General features: G+C 46.4%; 8 protein-coding genes across 8 annotated transcripts; 3 read left to right on the top strand and 5 right to left on the bottom strand.

The window, feature by feature from the left end:
- Positions 1 to 1,493: 1,493 nt before the first annotated feature.
- Positions 1,494 to 2,149, bottom strand: N7520_011697 (putative prefoldin subunit 2; the record flags this gene model as incomplete). The annotated part of the gene is made up of 4 exons (XM_057145630.1): positions 1,494 to 1,526; positions 1,628 to 1,820; positions 1,956 to 2,046; positions 2,110 to 2,149. The coding sequence occupies 4 exons, from the start codon at positions 2,147 to 2,149 to the stop codon at positions 1,494 to 1,496; spliced, it is 357 nt and encodes a 118-aa protein (XP_056991384.1).
- Positions 2,150 to 2,546: 397 nt separating this feature from the next.
- Positions 2,547 to 5,414, top strand: N7520_011696 (putative mRNA splicing factor RNA helicase (Prp16); the record flags this gene model as incomplete). The annotated part of the gene is made up of 3 exons (XM_057145629.1): positions 2,547 to 3,402; positions 3,457 to 4,997; positions 5,049 to 5,414. 3 exons carry the CDS (start codon positions 2,547 to 2,549, stop codon positions 5,412 to 5,414), a joined length of 2,763 nt encoding a protein of 920 aa, XP_056991383.1.
- A 372-nt stretch (positions 5,415 to 5,786) lies between these two features.
- On the bottom strand, positions 5,787 to 6,398 carry N7520_011695 (putative oligosaccharyl transferase subunit Dad1; the record flags this gene model as incomplete). Its single annotated transcript, XM_057145628.1, has 2 exons — positions 5,787 to 6,038; positions 6,156 to 6,398. The coding sequence occupies 2 exons, from the start codon at positions 6,396 to 6,398 to the stop codon at positions 5,787 to 5,789; spliced, it is 495 nt and encodes a 164-aa protein (XP_056991382.1).
- A 4,056-nt stretch (positions 6,399 to 10,454) lies between these two features.
- Positions 10,455 to 12,775, top strand: N7520_011694 (fungal specific transcription factor domain-containing protein; the record flags this gene model as incomplete). The annotated part of the gene is made up of 7 exons (XM_057145627.1): positions 10,455 to 10,667; positions 10,747 to 10,765; positions 11,072 to 11,364; positions 11,426 to 11,632; positions 11,696 to 12,195; positions 12,255 to 12,558; positions 12,701 to 12,775. 7 exons carry the CDS (start codon positions 10,455 to 10,457, stop codon positions 12,773 to 12,775), a joined length of 1,611 nt encoding a protein of 536 aa, XP_056991381.1.
- A 1,010-nt stretch (positions 12,776 to 13,785) lies between these two features.
- N7520_011693 (uncharacterized protein) lies at positions 13,786 to 15,467 on the bottom strand (the record flags this gene model as incomplete). The annotated part of the gene is made up of 4 exons (XM_057145626.1): positions 13,786 to 13,916; positions 13,994 to 14,470; positions 14,529 to 14,914; positions 14,998 to 15,467. 4 exons carry the CDS (start codon positions 15,465 to 15,467, stop codon positions 13,786 to 13,788), a joined length of 1,464 nt encoding a protein of 487 aa, XP_056991380.1.
- An 820-nt stretch (positions 15,468 to 16,287) lies between these two features.
- On the top strand, positions 16,288 to 17,376 carry N7520_011692 (amidohydrolase family protein; the record flags this gene model as incomplete). The annotated part of the gene is made up of 1 exon (XM_057145625.1): positions 16,288 to 17,376. One exon carries the CDS (start codon positions 16,288 to 16,290, stop codon positions 17,374 to 17,376), a length of 1,089 nt encoding a protein of 362 aa, XP_056991379.1.
- A 259-nt stretch (positions 17,377 to 17,635) lies between these two features.
- Positions 17,636 to 18,879, bottom strand: N7520_011691 (NAD(P)-dependent alcohol dehydrogenase; the record flags this gene model as incomplete). The annotated part of the gene is made up of 3 exons (XM_057145624.1): positions 17,636 to 17,809; positions 17,865 to 18,637; positions 18,729 to 18,879. The coding sequence occupies 3 exons, from the start codon at positions 18,877 to 18,879 to the stop codon at positions 17,636 to 17,638; spliced, it is 1,098 nt and encodes a 365-aa protein (XP_056991378.1).
- A 942-nt stretch (positions 18,880 to 19,821) lies between these two features.
- Positions 19,822 to 21,616, bottom strand: N7520_011690 (major facilitator superfamily domain-containing protein; the record flags this gene model as incomplete). The annotated part of the gene is made up of 3 exons (XM_057145623.1): positions 19,822 to 20,036; positions 20,104 to 20,990; positions 21,045 to 21,616. 3 exons carry the CDS (start codon positions 21,614 to 21,616, stop codon positions 19,822 to 19,824), a joined length of 1,674 nt encoding a protein of 557 aa, XP_056991377.1.
- Between the last annotated feature and the right edge of the window lie 177 nt (positions 21,617 to 21,793).

Genomic DNA, 21,793 nt, shown 5'->3' with positions numbered 1-21,793 from the left:
GCAAGACGGGAAGCGTCGAGAGTGGGTCGGGGGTTTGGGGGAGGAGCCCAACTGTCCGACGGTCGCACGTTGCGCAAGGGGGCTAAGACTGGGGGGAGGGGGAGCAGCTACCTTGTTCGGGTAAAGAGAAGATCCAAAGAACTGAATTTCTCTGATTAGTTCCGATTCGTCTGGGGTTATGGTTCAAGGTCAGAGCGCGCGAATGGTATGGAAGAGGGTCTCCCGTCCAGCCTGAGGTCAATTGGCGAACCAGAACTCCTTCCCTGATCGAAGGACGCCTTCGGGTTGGCTACTCCGTACTTACCTAGATGCAAGCTTTGGATCAATATACCGTCCACCCACAGTCAGTGCAAAATATTCTGATAAATCCTGATAGTTCACAAATGCTTCCAGAGGCGAAGGTAGAAAGAGGAGAAGAAGCTCTCAACAGCTCCCGGTCGCAGTCTCGTCCGATCGCGGGAGCTTGGTATTTACCGTTATTTACAATTTTATACCAATATCAGCATGGACGCGGATAAAATACCGTCATATTTGGTAATTATGCTTGACCCATCTACGTAGAACTGTATCAAGGCATCAGAAGATTGGATTTACATAGAGATCCCAGTCTTTAATTGAAATTTTGCTACAACGAAACCTGAAAAAAACGAAAACGGCATGATTGACTCATGCATGTGTTGGTTACTTCATAGCCCAACGCGAAGGATTGTAGTCAGGCACTCAGGCACTCAGGCCCCCCGGCTTGCGTTGGCCTGCAGAAGCAATGAGCTTTGAAACTCTACGTATATACCTCACTCGTATCTGGGCCTAGAGCACTTGGGTGGCAGAAGCTAGAAAATACCGCTGATGCCAGAAAAAGTGCAAGGATCTGTCTCAAATACGACCCGTTATCTGTTTCATCCGCTTTGGCTCGCTCCTCACCCTCATCATAGCCTAGCTCGTTCTATGCTCAATTCATCTATCGTCGGGCCGTAATAGTAAGGTGCTAGAAATTGGTGGGCAGTTTTCAAGATTTCAATATGTCCGCTCATAAGATACTAGGTAGGTTCAACCTCCTTCTCACATGCAACGATATCTGAGTCTCAGTATTTGTACTATCAGGTAGTTTATCTAGCCCTTGAGAGAAACTCGAAAAATAACTGTTTACTAAATCGAATCGGCTTAATTAGAAATTAGGCTTTCTCATATTGTGATATTTGCTTCGGCGCCGTCTATGTGCTACGCGATCAACCAGTACGCTTTAAGGTTTGTTGTGGCCGAGGGTTTTTTTTCTTTTAGGCGAACTAATTGGAGTTCAAATGAAGCTTTATTGTACTTGATGTTATAGAAATTGTCAGTTTGATTTTCATTCCGTCATGATCAAGAGAAATCATGCTAGATTCTAATTTTGTGTCATTCCCATTAATGTCAGTATCTCTTATTCCCACCGACTAGTGGGTGGTTGGTCCAGCCTAGAGAAAGCCGGGAATCAAATCATACATAGACAGCTCCAATTAAGGCTGCACAACCTGGATATTGTTCTTCTTCTGTATATTGGAACAAGAGAAGGTCAGTCATATGCGCATATTCGGGGGCCCGGACCATAAGAAGCAGGCTGCCATATGGTGATAGGAATTGATCGACTCACCTTCCAGCCGTCCAGCTCTGCCTGCTTGGACTTGTATTGCTTCAGCATATCCTCCAGAACCTGTTGCAGTCCTTCCGAGTTGGTCTTGAGCGTTGGGAGGACTTCTTCAACTGTGCGCTCGACTAGAACTCCGTTCACCATGCGAAAGCATTTCCGTTCTTGGGGGAGAGGATTCAGGGTTTCGATCACGAGTCTATGATGATAAGTTGTCAGATTAGCCTCTCCATTATGTCAAAACGCTGACCCAGCTACGAAGCGGACAGCGATCCTTTGTCGCACGATGTGATTCTAGCCTCGGGGATATAACATGTATCAGACAATGACTCACTTGTGCTCCTCGGCCTCCTGCTCAATGTCGCCAATTTTCTGCGCTAATTGTTGGAGGGTGTTTTTGAAATTGGTGTACTGGGCCTGCAACTCTGAGTCGGGAGAAGTAGATTAGCACACAGCTGGAGCAGGGTGGATGGCAGGTAAATCCCTACCCTGCTGTTTCTTAGGGTCAATCTGTTGTTGGCTCGACATGGCGGCGGTGTGGTACTTCAAGCAATGCAGCGCAGGGAGCTCAAAAGTCGAGATGACGATGCGGGGCCGCTCAGTGTTTAGTGGGCGAGAGTAAGATAAATGAAGACTTGCCAACTACTCAACAACAAGGGTTAATGCAAGTTATTGCCGATTTCAATATTTATGCAGATTAAATATTCGAATTCTTAGCCCCAATTCTACTGAAAGATTCAAATTTATTATCTTAACATCAAAATCGGACGCGATTTCGAACTACAGACAATATCACGTGGCTGATAACAGTTTGCACTGTTTGTCTGATATTTCGACCCCGAGTTTCATCACGACCTCGTTCTCGTCTGTCGCGTCTGTCCCCTTCAAGTCGTTTTGACCCGGTAACCGGGCACCTCATCTTGCAATGGCTCGTGATGACATGGGTCCGCCAGCCAAAAGGCGCAAAGACGACTCTCACCTTCCACACCAGATACGAGATGCCAGGCGCAAGGAAAATGACGACTGGGAAACGAACCGCATGCTCACATCGGGTATCGCGCAGAGACGGAACATGGAGAGTGACTTTATGCCAGATGATGAAGAGGCGACCCGAGTGCATCTGCTAGTCCATGATCTTCGACCACCATTCCTCGATGGCCGTACTATTTTCACCCAGCAGCTTGATCCGATCTCCGCGATTCGAGACCCGCAGAGCGACATGGCAGTGTTTAGTCGGAAGGGTAGCAAGGTCGTTCGAGAACGCCGACAACAGCGCGAGCGGCAAAAACAGGCCCAGGAAGCTACGAACATGGCCGGCACAGCCCTGGGAAACTTGATGGGTGTTAAGGAAGACGAGGGTGATAGTGCTGTTGCCATGCCCGTGGAGGATGTGTACAAAAGCGGAGGAAACAAATTCGCGAAACATTTGAAGAAAGAGGAGGGAGGTGCTAGCTCGTTTAGCAGAAGCAAGACCTTGCGCGAACAACGGGAGTTTCTCCCCGCGTTTGCAGTGCGCGAGGACCTCTTGCGAGTCATTCGGGACAACCAAGTTGTGATTGTGGTCGGTGAAACTGGGTCTGGAAAGACGACCCAGTTAACACAATTCCTTCATGAGGACGGTTACTCCAAGTTTGGCATGATCGGGTGTACACAGCCTCGCCGTGTGGCGGCCATGAGTGTCGCAAAGCGTGTCAGCGAGGAAATGGAAGTGGACCTTGGTGGACTCGTTGGATACGCCATTCGCTTCGAGGACTGCACCAGTGATCAAACAAAGATCAAATGTGAGTATCTGAACCATAAATGATTTTGAAACGCCTCTGACATCAATTCCATAGATATGACGGACGGTGTACTTCTACGAGAATCTCTGACACAATCTGATCTTGACAAATACTCGTGCATTATCATGGACGAGGCGCACGAGCGTGCTTTGAACACTGATGTTTTGATGGGACTTTTGAAAAAAGTACTGGCTCGGCGCAGAGACCTTAAATTGATTGTGACATCTGCCACTATGAATGCAGAACGATTTTCACGTTTCTACGGGGGAGCTCCTGAGTTTATTATCCCTGGCCGAACTTTCCCAGTGGATACCCACTTTTCACGCACACCGTGTGAGGATTATGTGGATAGTGCAGTCAAGCAGGTCTTGGCCATCCATGTTTCCCAAGGACAAGGTGATATTTTGGTTTTCATGACCGGACAAGAGGACATTGAAGCCACATGTGAGCTTGTCGATGAGCGGTTGAAGCTATTGAACGATCCTGCGCCGCTCAGTATTCTGCCTATATACAGTCAGATGCCAGCAGAGCAACAAGCAAGAATTTTCGAAAGAGCGGAGGCAGGAGTTCGGAAAGTGATTGTTGCCACAAACATTGCGGAGACTAGTTTAACAGTCGACGGCATCATGTTTGTGGTGGATTCGGGATACTCCAAGCTCAAGGTATACAATCCGCGCATGGGTATGGACACCTTGCAGATCACACCAATTTCTCAGGCCAATGCCAACCAACGATCTGGACGAGCTGGGCGAACAGGCCCAGGAAAGGCTTATCGTCTGTACACTGAAACAGCCTACAAGAACGAGCTCTACATCGCAACGATTCCCGAAATCCAACGCACAAGTCTTTCTAACACTGTGCTGCTGTTGAAATCACTAGGAGTCAAAGACCTCCTAGACTTTAACTTCATGGATCCCCCACCACAAGAAACAATCTCTACTTCCCTGTTCGAGCTCTGGTCGCTTGGAGCTCTGGACAACCTGGGCGACCTGACCCATTTAGGTCGTCGGATGACGCCGTTCCCTATGGACCCTCCTCTTGCCAAGCTTCTCATCATGTCTTCAGAAGAGTACGGTTGCAGTGAAGAAATGCTGACCATCGTCTCCATGCTTTCGGTCCCGAATGTCTTCTATCGTCCAAAAGAGCGACAAGAGGAGTCTGACTCCGCCCGTGAGAAGTTCTTCGTGCCAGAATCAGACCATCTTACTCTGCTTCACGTCTATACACAGTGGAAGTCCAATGGCTTCTCTGATGGATGGTGTACCAGGCACTTCCTCCACGGGAAAACACTCCGACGTGCGAAGGAAGTCCGCGATCAATTGCACGATATCATGACACAGCAAAAGATGGCTCTGGTCAGTTGCGGTACAGATTGGGATGTCATTCGAAAGTGCATCTGTTCAGGCTTCTACCACCAGGCCGCGCGCGTGAAGGGAATTGGCGAGTTTATCAACCTGCGTACTAGCGTGACCATGGCGTTGCACCCGACGAGCGCTCTTTATGGCCTTGGTTACGTGCCAGAATACGTCGTCTACCATGAGTTGATCTTGACCGCCAAAGAGTATATGTCTACCGTTACAGCTGTAGACCCACATGTAAGTTACATTATCATCCCTCTGTGTGCAACTTGACTAACTTGAAACTAGTGGCTTGCCGAACTCGGTGGTGTCTTCTACTCTGTCAAGGAAAAGGGTTACTCTCAGCGTGACCGACGTGTCACGGAACTGGAGTTCAACAAGCGCATGGAAATCGAAGAACAGATGGCCAAGGATCGTGAGCGCGCCGCAACCGAAAAGAAGCGCGAGGAAGAGCGCAATGATCCAACTCGACGCAGGGGAGAGATCGAAGTTGGTGGAAAATCCGCAGTTCGACGTCCCGTCGTCAAGAAGCCTGGAAAGGTCGGAGGTATTACTTCCTCTTCATCGTCTCGGCCTGGCGCCAATGGTGGAGGCTCAGGGGGCAGTGTTGTCAAGAAGCCTCAGATCCCCAGAAGACCAGGGCGGACCTTTTAATTTCCTCTGAACATTGGCGAAAACCTGTACATTGTAATGTACTACAACCATTCTAAAGCTTGTACCTGCATCCAAAATCAAATGAACAAGATACCCTAGATGATGATCAGGTATCTAGAGCTTACCAAGACCATCCACACTAAAAGCACATGCTATGAATGTAACCCGCTGCATTGATATTTTATACAAAGAAACATGCAATTAAACCAAAAGCCAACCGACATGTCAAAATGACAAGATTTTCTCCAGAAGAAGCTCTGTCAAGCTTTGAAAGAAACAAAGCATATCTGTCCGGTTCATAGTTTTATCCAGCCGCCAATCTCCATCAAGGAGCAGCGCAAAAGCATCTCACCCACAACAAGCAAGTCACACTCAGTTAATGAAGTTAATGCAGAAGAAGTGTAGAATGAGCGATCCAAAAATATAATCGGCGAACGCGCGCTCATGCGAAATGCCATCGTCCGCCCCCTCAGAATCCTCATCCGCGAAACGGGCATTCTTTCCCTTCGAGCTGGGCTTGGATGTTTTCCCGGAGTTAGAGTCACTAGTCTGCATGCGAAGGGAGGCTGTGAGAACGAATTGACCGACTGCGGCGCTGAAGCCACTCAGGAAGGCGTTGAAGGGCTGTATTAGGTTAGTATAGGTTCTTGTAGATGTTGTTTTTGTGTGGACATTGAACGGGGAAGAGGGAGGCTTGGAGTGCTTATGGGTGTAAACCATGTGTTGTGTGTAGAGACGTACATAGTTTCCTGCCAGCACGCAGTACACGAATTGGAGTCCACCGACGAGGACTAGGAAGGCCATGAAGGCGTCTAGGAGCAATGTGCGCTGGGCGGTGTTGGCGAGGTACTGTTGCCAGACATGGCTGGTGATGTCTAAGACTGAGGAATTGGTTTTCAGGGTTGCAGGGCCGGACGAGAGCGTTGAGGTTGTAATCGGTGCTGGTGCGGAGGCCGATGAGGCCGCGTGTCGTTTGGCAGGCATCGTGTTGGAATTGAGTGCTATTGAGGTAGGAGGGCGGATTAATTGTCAGATATACCGTTTTGCAGAAACAAGGGGTGACGTTTTGTTTCTGAGGAGATTGACGTTCCTGAAAGAAACAATGGTGTGGGGGATGGAGGATCAACAGGATATCAATGATGCCAGCTTGGAGCTTCGTTGTCGGTCACGTGGTTGATAGGCCCACCAGGGAGTATACGGTATGGCTGTCATTTGAACAGTCTAGCGCAATATAAATTTGGCTTTCAAATCTTGATTGAAACAAATGCTAGCTGGAACTGTGTCTAATCCGATTTGAGGTTTTTTTTTTGAAATGTTCCATATACATATGGTGTCATGTTCAGTATCTCATCAATTTTTGGTTTTTCAATGTACATTTCAAGTAGTTCTACATACTTTGAACATACCCTTAGAGTATATCATCTTGAAATTAGTGTAAATAGTGAAGAGGGGAACGCCCGATGGCAGTATGCTCTGACGATATATGGATTGGATACACTAAGCGAAAACCCACCACGACCAAAGTTGCCGTCGAAGAGTAATGGGCACGCTATTAAGGTCAAAATCAGAAGTGAAGGAGTATATATTCTGTAAACAGTACTAAGCTCATACTAATATATCCGTCTCCGTTACGGAATGGAATATGACCTATAATAGTATAGTGATCCGTAACAGGGACCGTGTCTCCCTTCTATATGCTACCCTACCTAGGAATCGACTGTCCTAGACATCATCAAAAAAATTGAGGGCTAGGACCTCCGACCCTCGACCTGGTGACCCGCAGCTGGTTATGGGTTATTGACTACTAATCTACTACCCCTCACCCGACCCTCAACCCATAGAGGGCCGCCCGCGGGTGACTTTGAGGTCTAAGCTAGAACGTCATAGTACATGCGATAAATTATAACTTGGTACCTCATCAACCACGAGTTTATTTCATTTTTTTACTTATCCATGATCTTTTTTAGGACCTTTTGACACTCGCTACAATGTCTTAATTTCAAGGAAATCCAAATATTAAAATATCATGAATTCGAAGATTACGTTAATTACAACCCGCAATTTGTATATTTTTGGTGATGCAAGGCCACAAGGTATGGTATTTCCTAAATGCTCTAAAATAGCTGGATATGGTATGAAACATATTGGACTCCAAGACAAAGTTCTTCAATAACTTTTTCTTGGACCACGGGTCACCTGAAGGCAATTTTGGTTCGGATATAGTTGAAATTAGAGCTTTCAGGTAGGGCTTGAAGGTGCTAGGGGTAAAAATGAAGATTTTGTGTTCGAAGGTCGTGATGGATAGTTTTGTGTACATAAGGACTGATGAATGGAGAGATGGATCCAGTGCAACTGGTGCTTCAAAACGGGGAAGAACGTGTCCGTATAGATCTTGAAGCCGCTAGTCAGTGTTCATCTAAAGACCCATTCAGATCCACTCACTCTCCAGCACCTAGGGGCGGTACCAGCGGCGCCGCCATGCGTACTGTTCGTGGGCAAGGAAAAAGAAATGATGGAGGATTTTCAGGGGGGATCCTAGCAGATTCTGGCGAGCATTGTAGCTATGCAAAACTTCAGGCCTGGACTTAGGCTGGATTTCTCCCTGGATTTCAACACGTATTTGCTCTCAGTGCTCTGTTTCTGGACAATCTAATGTTAGACGTCCCCTTGCTGGCCACTGTGCTTGGACGAGTTGCCGGCGATTGCTAAATAGAGAGGTAATTCCAGCGCAACAGGTGCCTTCATCTTTGTTGGCAGCTGATCTGCCGTCCTGTGAAGAAAGGGCTACATGGTAGCGTGGAAACAGAAGAAAGGTACAAGAGAGAGAGATCTAGCTCAGACAGGCATGCGCTGGCAAACGGAGGGGTCAGCTGACCCCATACTCCTATAGTCTTCATCATTTTCATGGTGCTGCGGATCTCCACGCAGCCACGGGCAGGGAGTGGTGCTGATTTATTGGGCTGAAAAGGGTCAGGCTCCGCAGAAATTGGTGTAAACCTAGCCACCCTTAAGATTTTGATTGGAGATCCGGGTGAGAGAAAGAGAGAGAAAGAGAGAGAGAGATGCATTATACTCCAACATTAGCCATCGTAAGGGGTTCTTCCCGAGCCGACAGCGGCCGTTACGGCGCCTAACTAGCTAAATTTCTCGTTTCACATGTCAAATAAAGCCACACACGCCCATAAGTTCGCTCAAAGCCCTCCAGACCTAATCGACGTCCCTCGTGAACCCTCACTAAGCCACAGCCCGCGTCCCCACTGTAAAATCCATCGAATTTCACTGTAGATCCCGACGTGTATCCCAAATCCGGGCGGGTCATACTTGGGACCACCTATTTTGACTTACTATGGATATGGATTAGAATATAGATAGTAGGTTGAGTATTATAGCGGTTAGGTATATCTATAGGGTAGGTATACAGTAAGGGTACTATGATACTAGAGACTTTCTGCTGAGCTTTTTACCTAGTTTCTACTTAGTCTTCTACTTAGTCTTCTACTTAGTCTTCTATTTAATCTTCTACTATGCCTCCTACTTGGTCTCCTACTCGGTCTTCTCCTTAGTCTCCTATCCAGTACTCTACCTTCTTTGATACCAGATAAGTCAAATTGGGGCCAAAGGGCTCTTCAAACTTATACATAGTGGAATACAAAAGGAAGAGAAAAGAAGCGAAAAGAAAAAAAAAGTGAAGTGGAAGGAGAAGGTGATGAAAAGAAAAGCTGGTAGAGGTCTCGCACGTATGTAAAAAAAGTCTGCGGTGTATCCAAGTAACAGAGGGGTAGATAAGCTCAGTAGTACTTATGATCTTTTACTATTTATTATGTGAGTTTAAAGGTTCTGCCCTCATGGCCGCTACTCGCCTCCTTAGCCGGGTCACCTCAAGATACATAGTAAATGCGATTTTATAACTCAGCGACTACGGATGTAAACCGCATCGAATCCTCAATACTTTTAATGTAGGGTAGATTTAGTTTGGATGTGAAGCTCGGCATAATTCAATAAGAGATTTCACAACATTATCATAAATTATACACTATTTCGCTCTAGGTGAAGCTTGAAATATATATCCAATATGTATCTTTAACCTTCCACAAAAATTAAGAAACCTTGAGGGTAGACTTTGGATAGTATATAGTACTGAATATCTATTAGATTTCTATAAGGAGAGCCTAAGAGAAGCTATGTTTTTAAAACTTTTGAATAGTAAGTTGTGCTTTATCGCATTTACTACTCCTCCATACATGTTTCGGGGTCTCCCGGCTAACCGGGCGTCCCGCTCGCCAGGGAATCACGTGAGTATACCCCACATATTTGTGACATGTAAAGGAAATCCAGGGCTGGGGTAATTTAAATAACATCATTATCCCCGCAAAGCTTGTATTTTAAGTCCAGATCGGAACAATCTGGAATTGAAACGTGGGCCTCCCTTCTGTATTAACTTTTCCTCTCCTTTAAAACGGGCTGCTTACTTGTCATCGTTAGTGATCGGAGAATTTTCACGCCAGCCATGCCCGTCCAACAACTACGGCAAAAATGTACCAATGCATGCGACTACTGCCGTGACAAGAAAGTGAAATGTAAGATACAGAGATTCGCCCAAACCTTCACCTAATTTACTGTCAGCTTATTTAAAGAATTACTGCCTCTAGGCACAGGAGAGAGACCATGTCACTACTGTTCTGTAATATGGCACCAAAAACTTACGGATTAGATATCGTCATCACTCAGTCCGCTAATTAAATAGGCAGACTCACAACAAAGAGTGTAAATATACACCACAACTAAGGAGGAGACGCCAACATTCTGAAAACCAAAGTATCCTGCAAGACCGGCTCAGGCGAATGGAAGTCACTTTGGATGCTTTAGCCGTGGAAAGCCTTAAATCGCCTCCGACACGCCAATGGAATCGTCAGGCTCTTGTCAACATTGTCAGTTTGTCGGACTGTCCCCATATTTTAGGTTGCACTCTTTTCTTGGCCAGATAGAACTAATACGTTGTTGAATCGCGTTGCTTAGCCTCAACCCCAAAGAAGCTCCGCGATGAGTACTTCTTATGATACAGCATCCGCTATTCCACCGCCAGCGACAATAGTACCAGCCTTTGCTTCCCCAGAAAACACTTCAACATCCGCTGTTTCATCTTCCCACAGGCCTGCCGACGAGGAGGCCATCCTCAATGATAGGGACCAGGTCATTTCAACACCAAAAGGGACTTTGAATGACGAGGAAGAATGTGTAGTGACTCCCCAAAATGTAAGATTCAGCATTCTCCGAGTCTTCGACTTTCATTTTCTTTCATAACGAACACAACATGTGCTAAGACTATAGAAAGGTCAATGAGGAACATCACGGTAAGGCAGTCATGCTTTTTCTTTGCAACAAGTAGGTTAACGAAGTCCAGGTCCTATCTCATGGCTGTCTATTTGTTCCGAACCGGGATTAAAATGGGTAATCCAACGTACAGGTGAATCTGACTTTACCCGGGTTGCCAAAGACCTCACTCTCGGATGGACTAGGCGCTTAAAAGTTGATCGCAAAAGAGCAATCGAACGGGCCCCAGAGCCTGATAGAGAGACTGCATGGAGATTATCTGAAGGTGGCATATAGCTCAATCGTTTATGGTCTTGGAATATGCGCTGATCAATAACTACCTGCAGCGTATTTTCGATACTCATATGATGCGATATTCGGCATAGTATTCCGCCCCGCATTCGAGGAACGTCTACGACAACACCTTGAGAGCAATTTACCGGATGACCCTTCTTGGCTTGCAATGCGTTCAACCATTTATGCCTCTGGGTGCATGGCTCTTCTGTCCAAGGACCCTTCAGTGGCATTTGAAGACGTTCACAGGACGGCATGGCGATACTTCGAAAATGCCATATCAGTGCATACCGAGCTGTTGATCGCCCCTACCGGTCTAGCCGGGGTGCAAGCTCTGGCGCTGATGGTCAGTATAGTAAATCCCGGATCTACGTTCTGGGCTCCCTGGTTTGACTGAAAGACTATAGAGCTATTTTGTGGAGGGGCTCGGAAACCCTGCACTGGAGTATACTTTCTGCTCAAGCGCAGTGCGACTGGCACAAGCGAAAGGCTTACATCGTCAGCCTGCAAAATCTTGGAAACTCCCAGAGGCTGAGATTCTACACCGAAACTGGCTCTGGTGGGCAATATACTGCAGTGATAAAAGTATTGCAAGACGTTCAGGGCGCCCTTCGGTCAGTGGAGTACTTCCCGGCTTGAAAATAAGGGATGAGAGAGTAGCTAATTTATCTTACCAGGCCATTGATGATGAAGAAATTAGCTGTGAGATCCCCTCGAAAAAGGTTGACGGCAGCACTATGGATCTGGACTTTTTCACATACGCGATTCGGCATGCGCAGCTTTCGTCGCAGATTTCTCATCAGTTGTTATCAGCAAAAGCTCTCCGATTTGGACCTACTAGCCTAATCGATAGAGTTAAGAACATGTTGCAAAGGCTAGAAATGCTACAAAGAACACTTCCGGCTCATCTCAAAATCGATTCGGCAAAGGGGAACGCCTTATCACCTTCTGCGATTCGGTATGACCATATCATGTACTTGCACGACGCATATTATGGCAGCCTTATGGCTATTCACTCATTGTTCTCATATCCCTGGATCTGGTTGCTCGATAACATGGAGAATAACGTTGCAGTTCAGTCGCAAATGGCTGCCAGTTCCGTTGCACTTGCTGAGGCCGCAAGGAATATTATTCTAGCCTCAAGGGTATTGGAAATTAATCCTAGCTCTCCACATTGGTAAATTCTCTAACCCATCAACCCTTGTTCAATTGCAGGTATCTAATCTTGGTTTGCAGGCTAGCATTTTCGTACCCTATGTTCGCACTCATCAACCTGTTCATTTGTGTTCTGAAATCCCCAACAGCACCATCTAGCAATTCTAGTTTGGCTTTATTGGATATGGCCGCAGGCCACTTCGGACACATGGAATTTATCACCACCTCTGAACTGTCGTTCCCATTTGCGCGTGAGGCGGCTTCCCTTGCGCGCAAGGTTGTTAAGGCCGCCGCCCAATCGATGTCTGAAAATACTGACGAGTCCTCCGGTACGATCAATCGCGATGTCATCCCGCTAGGGCTTGATTTGGAACCATTTGGCAATGTATGTCACCCCCTTCGAGGAATTAATTTGCCTTTCCCCACATTTTTATTTCACATTCGGGCTGCCTCTTTCTCCTACGGACAGAAGACCCTGCCCAATTATAAAACTGAATTTCAAGAGAGCTGACTTTTGAAAAACCAAGCCGAATGATCTGGACATGATTGATCTGGACATCGAAAGTTGGGGCGTTTTCGGCTTTTCAGGTGAACCCTTTTAAGGAGATTAAAACTTATCTGCGGCCTAGAGAGCAAATTACTCCAGAGCCATATAATCACATGCAATTGGTCTGTATATATATGTCCTTCACGAAGAAACAGCACTTTCCGCGGTCCCTTTAATCGTTGGTGGAGCGACTTCTTCCCCAGTGCCTGAAGCCAAGACTCAGGGTGCGATACTCGGCCAAGATCTCTGATTACAGGGATGAAAGACGTTATTGCACTGAGGAGATCGCTAGTGTGTCCCAGACTACAGCCCTCGCCACTGCCAAAGCAGAAGCGTGGATTGAACCGAATAATGTACGCCGTCAATTCGCGTATCGTAAAGCACTTAATCATCTACTGTACCACACCCTGCCGAAAGACTATTTATTGGAGTATATGGGGTCGGGTCAGCTGACCTCCTCCGTTTGTCAGCGCTTGCATGTCTTTAGCTAGATCTCTCTCTCTCTCTCTCTTTCTCTCCTCCATATCTCTCGGAATACAGATCTTGTCCCTTTCGTCTGTTTCCACGCTACTATGTAGCCCTTTCTTCCCCTGGACAGCAGATCAGCTGTCGACACTATTCTTGCTAGCCTTTTCGAGCAGCAGCACCCATATCGGAGGGAATTTTTTCCTCACATTTTCAAGATACTAGCCAAAATTGCTGTTATTAAACAACATCATTACTTCTACAGACTTTGGCTTGAGGAATGCCCAATATTACAAGAGCCTACTGGACAGCCTTTATTACCATGTAGAGTGGGGGTGCAGGTCAAAAATAATAAAGTGCAACGAAATTTAGACTTGATGAAGTAGAGAAGAGATGATGATCAGACATTGACACTCAAATTACAATAAGATCAAAAATCGGTGGATGTGCATCAGAAAACAAAGAAACGCGCCTATGTCCTGCTAGTTGCCATACCATATTTGCGAATCTAGATATCCCGCCTGACGTAGGCCGTTTCGAGCAATCAGACCCCCTCTGTTTCCCTGAGTAAAGCCACCGTAGTCATGTGCGATCGAAGGATCATCCGAATGTAGCTTCACTATTCTCCCCGTGGATGGAAACCATTTTATCGACAAGGAATTCATCGAGTCCCCAATGAGCATTATTTCGACCCCATCCACTGCCTTTCACTCCGCCTACTGGTGCAGTCACTAAGTTTCCTGTGGTCAGCATCATGCTACAAGGAGATCCCGATATGGTGTCTTTCTGTGATGGAACATTTTCTTACCTTCTTCGAACTCTGTGATGCTGTTGATGTGGACCTGTCCATACTCCAATCTCTTGGCCAACTTCAATGCACGCGGTAGGTTATTGGTATGAATGGCTGCCGTCAAGCCGAAAGAAGAGCAGTTTGCTAGCTCAACGGCTTCATCTTCTGTATCAACGATGTACAGAGTGGCGCTCGGTCCAAATGTCTCCTCGTCCCATATCCGACACTCCTTGGTAACATTTGTTACAATAGTAGGTCGCACAGAAGCTGGACCGACCATCTCTGGTCCACCTACTAGAAATTTTGCACCATTTGCATGCGCATCGACAAGCAGCTCGCATGCGTGCTTTGCACCTGTGACTGTGATGGCATGGCCGGCCTTTTGATGATGTTCTTGAACATAAGCCGCCAGTGCTTCCTTGAATTGCTCTGCGATAGTACGTAGTACAATCACTCTTTCAGTAGAGAAACATATCTGACCGTGATGTAGGAAGGCTAGTATTCACATCTATTAGCGCAAAATCAGAGGAAGAAGGTAGGAATGTATAGGTACCTCCTTCAGCACACATTGCAGCAGCTCTACTAATACTAGCATCTTCAAGAATGATCGCAGGGCTTTTTCCGCCCAATTCCATCAGAACTGGCTTCAGATGTTCAGCCGCTGATTTTCCGATAAACCTTCCCACTGTCGAGCTTCCAATGAACTCGATCTTGCGGATGGCCCAAGAAGAAATTAGAGCCTCAGTCACAGCAGCCGCGTCGTTGCGGTTGGCTTGAATCTGGTTCAATACTCCGGCAGGTAGTCCAGCTTCATAGAATGCCTCTGTGATCGCAAAGTGTGCTCTTGGGCACAGCTCAGAGGCTTTGAACACAACAGAGCAGCCCGCAGCGATAGGGGTCATTACCGATCGGGTAGCGAGAATGATACTCGAATTCCAACTTTATGAACGTCAATAAAAATTTGTCCCATTTGAAGTGGAGTTGTTCTTGATTGGGGCGAGCTGATCCGGAAAAAAACTCACGGAGGTATGGCCAGGACTGGCCCAATAGGTTCTCGGAGGACGAGTGCCCACGCATCCTTGCTTTCCATCTGAGGGACTGAACCAGAGATGGACGATATCCTTGAAGCAGTCTCCCTCAGGGCTTGTTGAGCATATCTAACATTGAAGCGTGCGAACACTTCTGAGCATGATGTTTCTTCCATTTGATACCGCGTCAACTCATCAATACGCTTTTCGTAGATATCTGCAACACGCTGCAAAAGATCACGCCTGGTGAATGCGGTGGCATTTCTCCATTCCTGGAAAGACTTCCAAGATGACTCCGCGGCTTGGATTGCCTCAGTGACATTTGCGCTGTGTGCAAGGCTTATCAGTTCACCAGATATGGAGGAATAAACCTCGATCAAGCGATTGATATCATGGGATAGAGGGCGCCCATCTACCCAGAGAGGAACAATTTCCTTTCCTTCAAATGAACTTTCAAGAATCATGGTTGTAGATAAGCTGAGACAGGAAATTGAGATAGAAGAATTGCCTTCAATTCTTGAAGCCAAGATCAAAGGAATCAGAATCAAAGGTATGAACAACCCTTGACGGATTTTACCTAAATGGAATTATGGACGAGGCGTCATAGTATATATAGGTATTCATGCTACTCAAGATGGTTCTGGTTCTATTTGATACCTCGGAAATGGCCGGCACTCTCGACAGCTCAAATAGATCTCTATGATAATTGCTGTATTACCATCTCCGTCAGATAAGATCTCCTGAATGGAACGCCTTTGACCCGAGACAGTCGGATGCTCGGTGCCGGTTATTGATGTTTGCCTCTGCCATCCACTGGTACCAACTTTCGAGCTCGGAAGTTAAGCACCGAGCGCCGAGCACCGAGCATCCAGAAATCTCTTATCAAGGTGCATCTACATCGACTACACTGAGAAACAATAATCGATCAATGGGCTACATTGAAAACTGGAAAAAGACGTAATTTGTTTTGCTGTAAACACGGAAAAAGTGATCTTCGTAAATCATGAACACCACATCCAGCTCTGCATGTAATACGAAGGTTTCGGAAGCTAGGCTCCGAAATCCGGGACTGTTTCACTCGTTGATCGGATTTACGGGTTCTGCAAGTGATGCCAGAGCGTCGGAGATATGGATTCGGACATCGATTAGAAGTGGAGCTTGTTGAAGAATATAAAGAGACTAGTACTTTTCCGCAATAGCTTGTTGTGAATTGTTCAGAACCTGTGTGAAGATCCTCACTTTAGTATTTTTATTGAGAAACCCTACCCGAGACCAAATTCCATCATGGCACCGCCACAGAACAGTCTGGGGCCAATCTCAACTACAGGCCCTGGGACAACCTACCTACGTCCCGAATTGCGAGATCTCAAAATTATCGGCGTGGAGGAGCACGTTGCTTTCCCTGAATTGACCAAGATCATCCCTCGCGATAGCTTTCCAGCCGGCGTTTTCCAAAAGCTCATCGAACATGAATCTCTTGCGTATGCTAAAGGCCGTTCCTCTGCAGGAGAGCAGAGGATCAAAGATATGGACGAAGGAGGGGTTGCTTTCCAGGTGCTCAGTCTATCTGGAGCGATTGGACCGATGCTCCTGGGCCCGGAAGATGGAACACAGCTTGCGATCAAGATAAACAATGAGTTGAAGAAAGCAGTTGACAAGTATCCACACCGGTTTGCCGCATTCGCAGAGCTACCCATGCATGCACCCGAGGCAGCGGTTAAGGAGCTCCATCGATGCGTGAAAGAACTAGGCTTTGTTGGCGCTATGATGTCGGGTTCAGTTGGCGCTAGTGGAAAGTTCCTCGACGAGCCTGAGTTTAACTGTATCCTTTCCGCGTTCGAGGAGTTGGATGTTCCCTTGTACTTGCATCCCGGCATGGTCCCCCAATCAGTCATGGAGACATACTTCACCTTCACCGACAAACCGCTTCTCTCAGCAACATTCGGTCACATGGGCTGGGGCTGGCACAATGAGGTTGCCATCCATGTGATGCGCTTGGCTGTTTCCGGGGCCCTGGAACGGCATCCACGTTTGAAGATTATCATGGGCCACCAAGGAGAGATGGTGCCGATGATGATGCAACGCTTTGATTCCTTTTTCGACGAAAAAAGCTTTGGCTATAAGAGGAGTATCGGAGAAATGCTGCGAAGCCAGGTCTGGGTCGCTATTTCAGGACTCTTCTCTTTGCCACCAACACAGATTGCGATTGCCACCTGGGGCGTTGATAGGGTTCTCTTCGCAAATGACTATCCTTACATAGAGTCTCAAAGGGTTCCGGAGTTTGTGCGCGCACTCGGGGATATTGTTTCGCCCGCGGATCTGCGAAAGATCTGCCAAACCAACGCAGAGGAACTTTTGAAGATCAAGATGTGAGATAAAGAACTGCGAATCTTGGACATCAATGAAAGGATACAACTTAAATAATGAAATTGCCACTTATTTCTGGTTGTGTGGAAGTAAATCTCATTTTGACGTGAATAAATCTTCCATTTCGTTTACTTTGAACCCATAGCCTTATGCCCAAAATGAATCTGTTTCAAGTCATCATGTTCACCGTTCGATAAAAATCAACTCTCCCTATTTCCAAAGTTGCATTTTCAAATTGAATTGACCTATAAAACAGCATATATAGCTAGGCCAATCCATTACAGCCAGAATTCGTAGTCCATACAAGCACAGGCTTTATTGTTTTGCCAGATTTCATATCCGTCAAAGCCAGGTCAAAGTCGTCGATATCGTAGAATTTCACAATCTCGTTGAGAGGGTATTTTCCCAAAGAGTATTGCTCAATCAAGAAGGGGATCATCTTTAAACGTCAGCAAGTACAAAGCAAAAATACGTACTGTGCATGTGTTACTTACCTGATGAGCAATGCTATCACCCTGATTGCAGCCAACATACTCACGACCACGGGTTAAGTGCTCAAGAACGTTCAAGCTGACAAGCTTATCTGGCGGAGGAGCACCAACCGATGCAGCCCTTCCTCTAGTTCCCAAAGATTTTATCATCCTTTCGATGATTGTTGGTGACCCTGTAGTATCAAGCGCAAACATGACACCATCTGATTGACAAATCATAGCAAGCTGTTCCGCCACGCCAGAGTCTGATCCATGAATAGTGTGCGTAGCTCCCAGCTTTCGCGCCAGTTCCAGACGGGATTCGATTAAATCGATAGCAATAATAACTCTTGCTTCCCGGATCTTGGCCGCCATCATGGCACTCATTCCCACCGACCCGACCCCAAAAATAGCCAAGGTCGCTCCCGGTGGAATATTAAGCGTATTAAATATGGCTCCTGCCCCAGTTTGTAAGCCGCAGCCAAGAGGCGCAAAAAGTTCCAGAGGGGTTTCAGCAGCGACTTTGACCATGCAAGGGCCGCTAACCACGGCAAGACGGGCAAAAGAACTTTGTCCGAAGTGATTGCTGTATAGGGGTTGCTTGTCCTGCGTCATCATTTTGAAGCTTCCATCTGGGCGCCTTCCTTCAAAGTTGAGGGAGAGCATAGAGAGACAATAAGCCGGGTGGCCTTGGCTGCATTGCACACAATGGCCGCAGTAATTGTAACTCAAGAGGACTTTGTCCCCTGGACTGATATGCGTTATGTTTCGGCCTACCTCTTTCACAACCCCCGCACCTATAATCTCTGCTTAGTTGATTGGAATACGACAAGGATCGAAGCTTGCCTTCATGCCCAAACACGTTGGGAAACTTGACAGGTAATATACCGTCCAAGCAGGAAATATCAGCGTGGCATATTCCAACAGCATGAATTTCAACCAATGCCTCATCAGGCCTAATTTCGTTGATGTAGGCAGTCTCGATAATAAGTGGACCGTTGCACTTTCGCGCTATTAGAGCAACTGTACTTCGTGCCATAGTGGAAAATGGTAATAAAACGGGTTTGCTGTGTTTAGCCAGCAATGTCTGCCTGCAAGAGATGGGCTTGAGAAGTAGATATCTAGTTGTGTAATGTTAATATTTTCTAGTCCAACGGGCAATTGGCACCATAAATATCCGCATAAAGTACAGTGGCTGAGGTATTGAAGAATAACAACAACTTAGGGTATTATTCATGCGAAACCGCGGTCAACTGTGCTACCGTGCGACTTGTTTCGGGTGAACCAATATGGGAGCCTTGCTTCCGAAAGTACGCCTGGGTGTCCAGAAATTTACCAAAGTTCTCGTAATACCAAGGTTTTGCGTGGATCCCAAAGTCGGGGCTCGGAAGTAGAATCTCCGTTAAATTACTTCTTTCAGCGACATTTTCAACACACCGGTGCAAAACCGGCATTGAATTTTCAGAAAAATGTTTAATGTAAATCTGTTTCATAGTAGTGTGATTAAAGTAGGTTTCGGTGCGAGATGCATTGACGTAGGTTATGAGCTCCTCCAAGGCCCAGGTCTTACCTCGGCCTCGGGGAATCTTTAGCATAATTTTACACTTAGAACACGGTTCGAAACTGGAATCATTCCTTTTTTTTTTGGAGTAGACTGTTACAAAGTAAGAGTTGCAGGAAAAGGAGCCGAGGAAGTGAAGAAAGAAAATAACCCGATTCTTTATGCCGATGGCTCTCATTGAACCAAGGAGGTTTCGCTCTCTCTCAACTGCTACCTAGATTTCTCGCATCTTATTCCTTAATATTGTAAAGAACAGAACGAGAATTGGCTCTTCAAGAGTAGAGATTAGGGTATGCGCAAGGTTATTATTGATGCTATGTGAGAACTAGCAAATATGCTGACTATGGAAGATCTCAGACTATTGTGAACAACGGGACTGTCACGTTCGCTCAGACGTGTATCCTGCGAAAACTTACAAATTTATTCGCCGGTTTCTCGGTCTTCATTCCAGCGAACAATATCCATCACTCTCCAGCGAAGTGTAGAATGTCGAATCTGTTTCCCCCAGATATACATTGGTATTCCGCCTAGTATTACCGCTCCAAGAATGCCAGCCATAGCTCCCGTTGAAGTCAAAAACCCGTCTTTGGCAATCCAAGGATTCGTATAGAAGAACAGTAAAAATCCAAACGCAGCTAGATCGGCATAATTAGTAACCATGTACAAAATACAATCCCATGAAAGGATCATTGAAGCCTGTACCTTTGAATGCCATCTGAGTGACTATGACCTCGCCAGCTATTGGCCTGTAACTGTCGATTGCGTAGACAAGTGTCACAGTTGTCGCTTGAACAATCACAAAATTCACTCCCAAAAATGTCAGCCAGCATAAAAGGATTGCGAAGTTGATGTGCTCACAAATTCCGAAGCTAAGAGTGGGGACTATCCAGTGAAGTTTCTCCTGGAGCCCAACACCGTATAAAATCAAAGATAATGGTCCGAGTATGATGGTGATAATGAGTGCAGGTAGCCTCATTTCTGGTTCGCGAATGCCCCCATTTCGAGCAGTGAAATAGTTAGCAACCTTGTCGCTGAGAATACCACCGAAGGCGATGCCAATTAATCCACCTATTATAGATGATGTAAAGCACAAGCCAGTTTGATACGTTTGGAAGCCGTAGACTGTTTTGAAAGCCAAAGGAGCATTTGAAGTCAACGCAACATAGAATCCAAGAACAACAGAGAAAACCAAAGTTGTCCAGAGAACTGGCGGCAGCACAAAAAGTACAACAGGCCGAATGAACAATGTCAAGTATGACTCTTTGGTTAACGACCGACTGAAAATTGGATGTCGTTGGGAGTACGTCTTCCTAGGTGGTACATCAGTATCTGGAAGACTCATCTCAATGTGGTCATGGGTCCCTTTCCGCGGGTTCTTGTCGCCTGATTTGAGTATCGCAGACCCAAAGTCCGAGGGTCTTTTTCTCACATAATAGGTTTCCGGCATGGTAAATACAATAAGTAGCAAACAAGACCCAACAAGCGCTATACCAATGTGGTAGATGACTCTCCAGGAATGATGCATCGTCACAAGACCCGATATGACTAGGCCAAATGTTACACCAGCCTGATTGGAGAGCGTATACCAACTAGAGATTATTAGCCACCATTGTGGGAAATAGATTCCCACATAAAATACTCACACCATCATGCTTCCACGCTCGTGTAAGAAGAAGAGGTCTGAAATTGTCAGTGGAGCTAGACAGTCGGCAAAGCCAGCACTAAAACCAAGAAAGATCCTCGCTATCAGCTCATTGGTATAGGACTTTGCAACAGCAGACCAGATAGCAGTGGCAAGGTAGCAAGTAAATGCGACCATATAGATAGTCCGCCTTCCGTACTTGAGTACAAGTGGCATCCAGAAGAGATTACCCACTCCAATAGTCAATGCCGATGTTGTAAACAAGTAAGAGGCCTTCGCAACATGCTTCTCGAGGAGTTTTGGATTAGGACCAAAAAAGGCTTCGGCTGAGATCACCGTAGTAATTGCAGGACCTCCAGAGAGAAACAGTGTCAAAAACACCACATAACACGACAGCCCCGCAACGTAAAATTTGTAGGCTCTGGACCAATTGAGTGGATCATTCGGGTCATTGGAGGGATGAGGAATCAGAATGATTACTTTCGTATCAGGATCTTGCAGTAACACATCACCCAGGTTCTCAGTGGACTTCGATATAGCAGACTGGGGCTTCGACATCCTTTCTTGTCGCATTGGGATTGGCACAATTTTAGCAAGATTTGGATCCGTGTTTGAATGAGAAGAAGGTAAGTGGGCCCGAATTCAGAGGTGGAGGAAAAGAAAGCCATGAGCCTTTATGTCGTACAACTACGACATACTTCCTACTGCGGATTTGTGGGGTACATACTAGGAACCCACATCTGATCCGGT

Source organism: Penicillium odoratum, assembly GCF_028828045.1.
Source record: "Penicillium odoratum strain IBT 22623 chromosome Unknown utg000008l_segment0_segment0, whole genome shotgun sequence".
NCBI lineage: Eukaryota > Fungi > Ascomycota > Eurotiomycetes > Eurotiales > Aspergillaceae > Penicillium > Penicillium odoratum.
The sequence above is the reverse complement of the archived record's forward strand: the minus strand, read 5'-3'. Positions and strand labels throughout refer to the sequence as shown.